This window comes from Notolepis coatsorum (assembly GCF_963971535.1).
Source record: "Notolepis coatsorum genome assembly, chromosome: 9".
Classification (NCBI taxonomy): Eukaryota; Metazoa; Chordata; class Actinopteri; order Aulopiformes; family Paralepididae; genus Notolepis; species Notolepis coatsorum.
Genome location: NC_140173.1, coordinates 70,390,600 through 70,402,295, shown reverse-complemented (window position 1 = coordinate 70,402,295; position 11,696 = coordinate 70,390,600). Strand labels below are relative to the sequence as shown.

The window sequence follows — 11,696 nt, the reverse complement described above, 5'->3', positions numbered from 1 at the left end:
TGTTTGTTTGTTTGTGTGTGTGTGTATGTCCTACCAGTCAGTCTATGTGTATGTATATGTCCTACAAGTCAGTCTATGTGTACAGTATGTCCTAGCAGTCAGTCAATGTGTATATGTCCTACTAGTCAGTCTATGTGTACAGTATGTCCTAGCAGTCAGTCAATGTGTATATGTCCTACAAGTCAGTCTATGTGTACAGTATGTCCTACCAGTCAGTCTATGTGTACAGTATGTCCTACTAGTCAGTCTAGTCTACGGCTGAGCCCGATTAGTCGGGTAGTCGACTAATCGATCGAAAGGAGCCGTAGTCGACTGCCAACCTCTTAGTTGAATGCAAACAAATTAAATAAATTAAATATTATAATATATTAAATATTTTTTTATCATTCTTTCCAAAAGCAAAGAGGCCTAGAAGTGTGGCTAATGCCGCGCATACCAGCGAGGCTAACTGCCTAAGAAAACACTGAAGGCACTGAAAGAGGATTTCACCCATCTAATGAACACACTACACTAGACAAATATCAAGATGTATCCATCAGTGGACCAATTGCATGCTTCCGCAGAGGACAAGGAGCCTTCATTCGACTCCTTTAGACAGTAAGCACCCCCACACAGCCCAAATGGAATGATAAAAAATGTTAGTGCTGTCAATAGATTATTTATTTTTTACTAATTAATCTCACAATTTTCTGTAATTAATCTAGATTAATCTAGATAAAAAATGGCATTTTTCTACTTAAGACCGAAGCTTGTAACAGATATTTGCTTCAGTAAAATCATGGAATTAATGTAAAATCAACACAAAGAAAGTATATTTAGATTCAAAGACTATTTTAATAGTTTTCTTTGAATACAGTTTCTCTCCTGTGAAATACAAATGTCCAACAAAGCCATCAACATTGACTCAGCTAAACCTCTTTCTTATATTCGCGGTGCTAAGATTGAATATTTTTCACTCCATAGATTAATCTAGATACATTTATTTTAATGCTTTAAATAATTTTAATTAATCTCCAAAGTTAAAGCATTCATTTTGACAGCCCTAATATATATATATATATATATATATATGCATTCAGGGGGGTAGTCGATTACCAGTCGACTATCGGCAAATTTCGGCCAATCAAAGTCGACTATCCAAATCCTTAGTCGGGGACAGCCCTAGTCTAGTCTGTAGTGAGTAATGAGCAGCCACTCTGAAGCTGGGACAGTGCTGTAGTGAGGAATGAGCAGCCACTCTGAAGCTGGGACAGTGATGTAGTGAGTAATGAGCAGCCACTCTGAAGCTGGGATAGTGATGTAGTGATTAATGAGCAGCCACTCTGAAGTTGGGACAGTGATGTAGTGATTAATGAGCAGCCACTCTGAAGCTGGGACAGTGATGTAGTCAGTGATGAGCAGCCACTCTGAAGCTGGGACAGTGCTGTAGTGATTAATGAGCAGCCACTCTGAAGCTGGGACAGTGATGTAGTGATTAATGAGCAGCCACTCTGAAGCTGGGACAGTGCTGTAGTGAGTAATGAGCAGCCACTCTGAAGCTGGGACAGTGATGTAGTGAGTGATGAGCAGCCACTCTGAAGCTGGGACAGTGCTGTAGTGAGTAATGAGCAGCCACTCTGAAGCTGGGACAGTGATGTAGTGAGTGATGAGCAGCCACTCTGAAGCTGGGACAGTGATGTAGTGAGTAATGAGCAGCCACTCTGAAGCTGGGACACTGATGTGGTGAGTAATGAGCAGCCACTCTGAAGCTGGGACACTGATGTAGTGTCTGTCTGTCTGTCTGTCTATCTGTCCATTCTTTACCTTTCTGTCTGTATGTCTATCTCTAGTCTTTACCTTTCTGTCTTCCCGTCGTTTTACACACTGCCTCTGAAATAACAACACACATAATAAACAACAACAAGAACAACAACAACAACAACAATAACAACAACAACAGCAACAACAACAACAACAACAACAACAACAACAACAACAACAACAACAACAACAACAACAACAACAACAACAACAACAACAACTGGATTCATAGTCTCTCCCATATCTGTCAGCTGGTGTCAGTGTGCTTTGTCTGTTTGTTTCTGTGTGTGTGTGTGTGTGTGTGTGTGTGTGTTTGTCCTACCAGTCAGTCAATGTGTATGTATATGTCCTACAAGTCAGTCTATGTGTACAGTATGTCCTAGCAGTCAGTCAATGTGTATATGTCCTACAAGTCAGTCTATGTGTACAGTATGTCCTAGCAGTCAGTCAATGTGTATATGTCCTACACGTCAGTCTATGTGTACAGTATGTCCTAGCAGTCAGTCAATGTGTATATGTCCTACCAGTCAGTATATGTGTACAGTATGTCCTATCAGTCAGTATATATGTACAGTATGTCCTATCAGTCAGTCTATATGTACAGTATGTCATATCAGTCAGTCTATGTGTACAGTATGTCCTACTAGGCAGTCTAGTCTACGGCTGAGCCCGATTAGTCGGGTAGTCGACTAATCGATCAAAAGGAGCCGTAGTCGACTGCCAACCTCTTAGTCAAATGCAAAAAAATGCAATATATATATATATGATAATATTTTTTTTATTATATATATTTATTACATGGCGTTTTCACATTCGCCGAAATGCTTGCTTGTGATTGGTCAATAGCCCCCGACAGCGGTGAATTATTTTTCGATAACCACCGGTGATTATTGTTTTTCGCAGTTGGAGTAATCAAGCCCCACTGACACACACTGTTTCAGTGCAGCCAATCAGACACACCTGCCGGGCTGCCCGCGATAATAATAATCACTTTATTTGGGCTGACAGAGCCACAGAACAACTGCGATTTGTCAAATGAATTAGGTATATTGTTAGTAAGTTAGCCATGTAATAAGCGGGATAATGTATAGCTATACTCGGTCATCATCGCAAAATAATTGACCTTCACTGACGTTTAAAACACCTCGCCGAGGCGGCTCGGTAATTTAAACTCCATGTCGGTCAATTATTTTGCGACAATGACCTCAATACAATACATTATCCCTTACATATATTTTTTTTTATTCTTTTTTTTGCATTCAGGGGGGTAGTCGACTACCAGTCAACTATCTGCAAATTTTGGCCAATCAAAGTCGACTATCCAAATCCTTAGTCGGGGACAGCCCTAGTCTAGTCTGTAGTCAGTGATGAGCAGCCACTCTGAAGCTGGGACAGTGCTGTAGTGAGTAATGAGCAGCCACTCTGAAGCTGGGACAGTGCTGTAGTGAGGAATGAGCAGCCACTCTGAAGCTGGGACAGTGATGTAGTGATTAATGAGCAGCCACTCTGACGCTGGGACAGTGATGTAGTGAGTGATGAGCAGCCACTCTGAAGCTGGGACAGTGATGTAGTGAGTGATGAGCAGCCACTCTGAAGCTGGGACAGTGATGTAGTGAGTAATGAGCAGCCACTCTGAAGCTGGGACACTGATGTAGTGAGTAATGAGCAGCCACTCTGAAGCTGGGACACTGATGTAGTGATTAATGAGCAGCCACTCTGAAGCTGGGACAGTGATGTAGTGATTAATGAGCAGCCACTCTGAAGCTGGGACACTGATGTAGTGATTAATGAGCAGCCACTCTGAAGCTGGGACAGTGATGTAGTGAGTAATGAGCAGCCACTCTGAAGCTGGGACAGTGTTGTAGTGAGTAATGAGCAGCCACTCTGAAGCTGGGACAGTGATGTAGTGAGTAATGAGCAGCCACTCTGAAGCTGGGACACTGATGGAGGCAGAGGTTGAAGGAGGCAGCGTGCAGGAGACACAGTTAGGATAGTGTCTGTCTGTCCATGCTCAGACTTTTTGTCTGTATTCATGTCTGTCTGTCTACCTGTCTGTATGTCTGTCTGTCTACCTGTCTGTCTATCTTTCAGTATGTCTGACTACCTGTCTGTCTATTATTGACCTTTCTGTCTGTATGTCTGTCTATCTCTATTCTTTACCTTTCTGTCTTCCCGTCGTTTTACACGCTGCCTCTGAAATAACAACAGACATAATAAACAACAACAACAACCACAACAACAACAACAACAACAACAACAACAACAACAACAACAACAACAACAACAACAACTGGATTCATAGTCTCTCCCATATCTCTCAGCTGTCAGCTGGTGTGCTTTGTCTGTTTGTTTGTTAGTTTGTGTGTGTGTGTGTCAGTTTATGTGTACAGTATGTCCTACCAGTCAGTATATGTGTACAGTATGTCCTACCAGTGAGTATATGTGTACAGTATGTCCTACCAGTGAGTATATGTGTACAGTATGTCCTACCAGTCAGTCTATGTGTACAGTATGTCCTACCAGTCAGTATATGGGTACAGTATGTCCTACCAGTCAGTCTATGTGTACAGTATGTCCTACCAGTCAGTCTATGTGTACAGTATGTCCTACCAGTCAGTCTATGTGTACAGTATGTCCTACCAGTCAGTATATGTGTACAGTATGTCCTACCAGTCAGTCTATGTGTACAGTATGTCCTACCAGTCAGTATATGTGTACAGTATGTCCTACCAGTCAGTATATGTGTACAGTATGTCCTACCAGTCAGTCTATGTGTACAGTATGTCCTACCAGTCAGTATATGTGTACAGTATGTCCTACCAGTGAGTATATCTGTACAGTATGTCCTACCAGTCCGTCTATGTGTACAGTATGTCCTACCAGTCAGTATATGTGTACAGTATGTCCTACCAGTCAGTATGTGTACAGTATGTCCTACCAGTCCGTCTATGTGTACAGTATGTCCTACCAGTCAGTCTATGTGTACAGTATGTCCTACCAGTCAGTATATCTGTACAGTATGTCCTACCAGTGAGTATACGTGTACAGTATGTCCTACCAGTCAGTCTATGTGTACAGTATGTCCTACCAGTCCGTCTATGTGTACAGTATGTCCTACCAGTCAGTATATCTGTACAGTATGTCCTACCAGTCAGTCTATGTGTACAGTATGTCCTACCAGTCAGTCTATGTGTACAGTATGTCCTACCAGTCTGGTTGAGTTGCGAGGTACTGAGGCTGCGTCTGGATGGAAGGATGGCCACCACCCGTTGGCTGAGGCTGGAGCGGCGCTTCTTGCCCCCATTCCCCAGCGCCGTGTCTGATTGGCTGCCGTCTGCGTGATCCGTGCCGTAGATCTCTCCGCTGACGCTGGTACTCTTCATCATGTGGCGGCCGGTGGCGCGCAAGGCCCGACTAGAGACACAGACAGACAGGAACACAGGACGCTGTTCAGTACCACACAGTAGCGTAGAGTAGATTAGATTATAGTAGAGTAGAGTAGAGTAGAGTAGAGTAGAGTAGAGTAGAGTAGAGTAGAGTAGAGCAGAGCAGAGCAGAGCAGAGCAGAGCAGGTTAGTTTATGTTAGATTAGATTTGAGTAGAGCAGAGTAGAGTAGAGTAGAGCAGAGCAGAGTAGAGTAGAGAGTAGAGTAGAGTAGAGTAGAGTAGAGCAGAGTAGAGTAGAGTAGAGTAGAGTAGAGTAGAGTAGAGTAGAGTAGAGTAGAGTAGAGTAGAGCAGAGCAGGTTAGTTTATGTTAGATTAGATTTGAGTAGAGCAGAGTAGAGTAGAGTAGAGCAGAGCAGAGCAGAGTAGAGTAGAGTAGAGAGTAGAGTAGAGTAGAGTAGAGCAGAGAGTAGAGTAGAGTAGAGTAGAGTAGAGTAGAGCAGAGAGTAGAGTAGAGTAGAGTAGAGTAGAGCAGAGCAGAGCAGAGCAGAGCAGGTTAGTTTAGTTTAGGTTAGATTTGAGTAGAACAGAGTAGAGTAGAGCAGGTTAGGTTAGTTTAGGTTAAATTTGAGTTGAGTAGAGTAGAGTAGAGTAGAGTAGAGCAGGTTAGGTTAGTTTAGGTTAGATTTGAGTAGAACATAGTAGAGTAGAGTAGAGTAGAGTAGAGCAGGTTAGGTTAGTTTAGGTTAGATTTGAGTAGAACAGAGTAGAGTAGAATAGAGTAGAATAGAATAGAGTAGAGTAGAGTAGAGTAGAGTAGAGTAGAGTAGAGTAGAGTAGAGTAGAGTAGAGCAGAGCAGGTTAGGTTAGTTTAGGTTAGATTTGAGTAGAACAGAGTAGAGTAGAGTAGAATAGAGTAGAGCAGAGTAGAGTAGAGTATAATAGAGTAGAGCAGAGTAGAGTAGAGTAGAGTAGAGCAGGTTAGGTTAGGTTAGTTTAGGTTAGATTTGAGTAGAACAGAGTAGAGTAGAGTAGAATAGAATAGAATAGAGTAGAGTAGAGTAGAGTAGAGTAGAGTAGAGTAGAGTAGAGTAGAGTAGAGTAGAGTAGAGTAGAGTAGAGTAGAGTAGAGCAGAGCAGGTTAGTTTATGTTAGATTAGATTTGAGTAGAGCAGAGTAGAGTAGAGTAGAGCAGAGCAGAGCAGAGTAGAGTAGAGTAGAGAGTAGAGTAGAGTAGAGTAGAGCAGAGAGTAGAGTAGAGTAGAGTAGAGTAGAGTAGAGCAGAGAGTAGAGTAGAGTAGAGTAGAGCAGAGCAGAGCAGAGCAGAGCAGGTTAGTTTAGTTTAGGTTAGATTTGAGTAGAACAGAGTAGAGTAGAGCAGGTTAGGTTAGTTTAGGTTAAATTTGAGTTGAGTAGAGTAGAGTAGAGTAGAGTAGAGTAGAGTAGAGTAGAGTAGAGTAGAGCAGGTTAGGTTAGTTTAGGTTAGATTTGAGTAGAACATAGTAGAGTAGAGTAGAGTAGAGTAGAGCAGGTTAGGTTAGTTTAGGTTAGATTTGAGTAGAACAGAGTAGAGTAGAATAGAGTAGAATAGAATAGAGTAGAGTAGAGTAGAGTAGAGTAGAGTAGAGTAGAGTAGAGTAGAGTAGAGTAGAGTAGAGTAGAGCAGGTTAGGTTAGGTTAGTTTAGGTTAGATTTGAGTAGAGTAGAGTAGAACAGAGTAGAGTAGAGTAGAATAGAGTAGAGTAGAGTAGAGTAGAGTAGAGTAGAGTAGAGTAGATTTGAGTAGAGTAGAGTAGAGTAGAGTAGAGTAGATCAGAGCAGGTTAGTTTAGTTTAGGTTAGATTTGAGTAGAACAGAGTAGAGTAGAGTAGAGTAGAGTAGAGTAGGGTAGAGCATAGCAGGTTAGGTTAGTTTAGTTTAAATTTGAGTAGAACAGAGTAGAGTAGAGTAGAGTAGAGTAGAGTAGAGTAGAGTAGAGTAGAGCAGAGCAGGTTAGGTTAGTTTAGGTTAGGTTAAATTTGAGTAGAACAGAGTAGAGTAGAGTAGAGTAGAACAGAGTAGAGTAGAATAGAGTAGAGTAGAGTAGAGTAGAGTTGAGTAGAGTAGAGTAGAGTAGAGCATAGCAGGTTAGGTTAGTTTAGTTTAGGTTAGATTTGAGTAGAGTAGAGTAGAGTAGAGTAGAGCAGAGCAGAGCAGAGTAGAGCAGAGCAGAGTAGAGTAGAGTAGAGTAGAGTAGAGTAGAGCAGAGTAGAGTAGAGTAGAGTAGAGTAGAGTAGAGTAGAGTAGAGTAGAGTAGAGTAGAGTAGAGCAGAGTAGAGTAGAATAGAGCAGGTTAGGTTAGGTTAGTTTAGGTTAGATTTGAGTAGAGTAGAGTAGAACAGAGTAGAGTAGAGTAGAGTAGAATAGAGTAGAGTAGAGTAGAGTAGAGTAGAGTAGAGTAGAGTAGAGTAGAGTAGAGTAGAGTAGATTTGAGTAGAGTAGAGTAGAGTAGAGTAGATCAGAGCAGGTTAGTTTAGTTTAGGTTAGATTTGAGTAGAACAGAGTAGAGTAGAGTAGAGTAGAGTAGAGTAGAGTAGAGTAGAGTAGAGTAGAGTAGAGTAGAATAGAATAGAGTAGAGTAGAGCATAGCAGGTTAGGTTAGTTTAGTTTAGGTTAAATTTGAGTAGAACAGAGTAGAGTAGAGTAGAGTAGAGTAGAGTAGAGTAGAGTAGAGTAGAGTAGAGTAGAGTAGAGTCGAGTAGAGCAGAGCAGGTTAGGTTAGTTTAGGTTAGATTTGAGTAGAACAGAGTAGAGTAGAATAGAGTAGAGTAGAGTAGAGTAGAGTAGGGTAGAGTAGAGTAGAGCAGGTTAGGTTAGTTTAGGTTAGATTTGAGTAGAGTAGAGTAGAGTAGAGCAGAGCAGAGTAGAGTAGAGCAGAGTAGAGTGGAGTAGAGTAGAGTAGAGCAGAGTAGAGCAGAGTAGAGTAGAGTAGAGTAGAGTAGAGTAGAGTAGAGTAGAGTAGAGCAGAGTAGAGTAGAGTAGAGCAGAGTAGAGCAGAGCAGAGTAGAGTAGAGTAGAGCAGGTTAGGTTAGGTTAGTTTAGGTTAGATTTGAGTAGAGTAGAGTAGAACAGAGTAGAGTAGAGTAGAATAGAGTAGAGTAGAGTAGAGTAGAGTAGAGTAGATTTGAGTAGAGTAGAGTAGAGTAGATTTGAGTAGAGTAGAGTAGAGTAGAGTAGAGTAGATCAGAGCAGGTTAGTTTAGTTTAGGTTAGATTTGAGTAGAACAGAGTAGAGTAGAGTAGAGTAGAGTAGAGTAGAGTAGAGTAGAGTAGAGTAGAGTAGAGTAGAATAGAGTAGAGTAGAGCATAGCAGGTTAGGTTAGTTTAGTTTAGGTTAAATTTCAGTAGAACAGAGTAGAGTAGAGTAGAGTAGAGTAGAGTAGAGTAGAGTAGAGTAGAGTAGAGTAGAGCAGAGCAGGTTAGGTTAGTTTAGGTTAGATTTTAGTAGAACAGAGTAGAGTAGAATAGAGTAGAGTAGAGTAGAGTAGAGTAGAGTAGGGTAGAGTAGAGTAGAGCAGGTTAGGTTAGTTTAGGTTAGATTTGAGTAGAGTAGAGTAGAGCAGAGTAGAGTAGAGTAGAGTAGAGTAGAGTAGAGTAGAGCAGAGTAGAGTAGAGCAGAGTAGAGTGGAGTAGAGTAGAGCAGGTTAGGTTAGTTTAGGTTAGATTTGAGTAGAACAGAGTATAGTAGAGTAGAGTAGAGTAGAGTAGGGTAGAGTAGAGTAGAGCAGGTTAGGTTAGTTTAGGTTAGATTTGAGTAGAGTAGAGTAGAGCAGAGTAGAGTAGAGTAGAGTAGAGTAGAGTAGAGTAGAGTAGAGTAGAGTAGAGTAGAGTAGAGTAGAGCAGAGTAGAGTAGAGTAGAGCAGAGTAGAGTGGAGTAGAGTAGAGCAGGTTAGGTTAGTTTAGGTTAGATTTGAGTAGAACAGAGTATAGTAGAGTAGAGCAGAGCAGAGTAGAGCAGGTTAGGTTAGTTTAGGTTAGATTTGAGTAGAACAGAGTAGAGTAGAGTAGAGTAGAGTAGAGTAGAGTAGAGTAGAGTAGAGTAGAGTAGAGTAGAGTAGAGTAGAGTAGAGTAGAGCAGAGCAGGTTAGGTTAGTTTAGGTTAGATTTGAGTAGAGTAGAGTAGAGTAGAGTAGAGTAGAGTAGAGTAGAGTAGAGTAGAGTAGAGTAGAGTAGAGTAGAGTAGAGTAGAGTAGAGTAGAGCAGAGCAGGTTAGGTTAGTTTAGGTTAGATTTGAGTAGAACAGAGTAGAGTAGAGTAGAGCAGAGCAGAGTAGAGATTAGATGAAAATGTATTGTCACCCTACAGCACAAGTACAGTGCAACAAAAATAAGTTTGAGATCCAACCAGAGTGCAAATGTAGCAGTAAAGTGTAGTAATTAAGGCTGTCAAATATATCGCGTTAATATCGCGTTAACTCCCGATTCTATTAATGCCACTAATTTTTTTAACTCAAGATTAACAAAAAAAAAAAAAAAAAAAAAAAAAATGTTTACTAGACTTCACTCAGGTGTATTTTTGATGCTCTCATTGATACTGTTTGTTTCTGAAGTGTGTGTGTGTGTGTGTGTGTGTGTGTGTGTGTGTGTGTGTGTGTGTGTGTGTGTGTGTGTGTGTGTGTGTGTGTGTGTGTGTGTGTGTGTGTGTGTGTGTGTGTGTGTGTGTGTGTGTGTGTGTGAGATATAGAGAGAGAGGGGGGTGAGAGAGATGAGGAAGGGGCAAAAGAGAAAAAGAGCTGGGAGAGTGTGTGTGTGAGGGAGAGAGGGGGGTATGTGATTAATCAGCCCTTGTGTGTGTGAATGTAACAAGTTCCTAACGTTTTCTTTCCCCTATTATTTCATGCACACTTTATTCATTGTTTTAAATTATTATTTTCTTTTAAGTTATTTTGTGCATCACTCTGTTTTGAATTTGATGCAAATTTGCAATGCATGAGGGTCATCCTTTTGTGTTAAATGGCTGCACAAAGCAAGCATTTGTTGACTCGCATGTTGATAAGAGTATTAAAACTTGGAACTTGAAAAAGATCTGTTTAAGGTAAAAAAAAATGCGATTAATTTGCGATTACTCGCGAGTTAACTATGGACAATCATGCGATTAATCGAGTTAAATATTTTAATCGTTTGACAGCACTAGTAGTAATATACAATGTACATGTGATTAAACTGGATATAAAATATATAAATTAGTACTACTGAGTAATAGTATAATCAGATGTACTGTATGCACAATTGTAGTATAATATGTACAGTGATGCAGGTATACATTCATACAAGTCATACTGACCCCCTTACTCTTTTGGGGAGGGGGTTGAACTCGTCTTTCATACTAGCTATATCTTTCGAGGGGGACAAATGTACCTCTTCTCAACATGTCCCCTGCAACCCCCCCCCCCCCTAAATCTACGGCTATGATTGAAGATCTATCTCGTAGTCTATCACTGAAACCGCTGCATGCCCGCGAACATAAATGGACAGATATCTGGCATCGCCAGGGAGACGGTGTTGTGAGTGGCAGGAGGTGGGCGCGCGTGGTGCCTACCTGAAGCGCCCGCGAGGTCTCTCAGACTGAATGGACATGTAGCTGGTGCTGCTGACGCGAGAGGCACTGCTGGTGCGGGAGATGGCGGACACGTCGCTGACATCACTGTCCGTGGATTTGTGGGATATGTTCTCACTGCTCTGCCTCTGGTCCTTGTAGAGCTGGGGGGGGGGGGGGGGGGGGAATCAATTGTGTGCATTTAAGTAGGAATACACAGAAGTCAACGGTGCTCTTAATTACAGTAGGATACAAGAAAGAAAGGAAGAAAGAAACATTTGTTTTATGAATGATCTGTCAATAACAATGTGAACGATTGAGTGTGTGTGTGTGTGCGTGTGCGTTTGCGTGCGTCCGTGCGTGCGTGCGTGTGTGTGTGTGTGTGTGTGTGTGTCTGTGCAAGTGTGAGCAAGTTGTATACACTTGTATGACAACATACGTATATCCAGGTATGTGTACATGGCTCTTCTAGAGTGTCTGCATATACTTGTATGATAACATATCCAGGTGGTGTTATTACAGTGTCTGTCTAGTTGGTATTATTACAGTGTTATTACAGTGTCTGTCTACATGGTGTTATTACAGTGTTATTACAGTGTCTGTATGCATGGTGTTATTACAGTGTCTGTCTACATGGTGTTATTACAGTGTTTATTTACATGGTGTTATTACAGTGTTATTACAGTGTCTATGCACATGGTGTTATTACAGTGTTATTAGTGTCTATGTACATGGTGTTATTACAGTGTCTATGTACATGGTGTTATTACAGTGTCTATGTACATGGTGTTATTACAGTGTTATTACAGTGTATATGTACATGGTGTTATTACAGTGTTATTACAGTGTCTATGTACATGGTGTTATTACAGTGTCTATGTACATGGTGTTATTACAGTGTTATTACAGTGTCTATGTACATGGTGTTATTACAGTGT

At 41.2% G+C, this 11,696-nt stretch overlaps 1 protein-coding gene across 1 annotated transcript in view; it reads right to left on the bottom strand.

Moving 5' to 3' along the window:
* The window catches only part of rims1a (regulating synaptic membrane exocytosis 1a), a gene marked incomplete at its 3' end in the record, with an annotated part of 159,388 nt that overhangs the window by 26,970 nt on the left and 120,722 nt on the right, over positions 1 to 11,696 (bottom strand). The window contains 2 exon segments of the mRNA XM_084321094.1: positions 5,009 to 5,214; positions 10,762 to 10,922. Of these exon segments, the coding sequence (XP_084177220.1) occupies positions 5,009 to 5,214; positions 10,762 to 10,922 (367 nt within the window).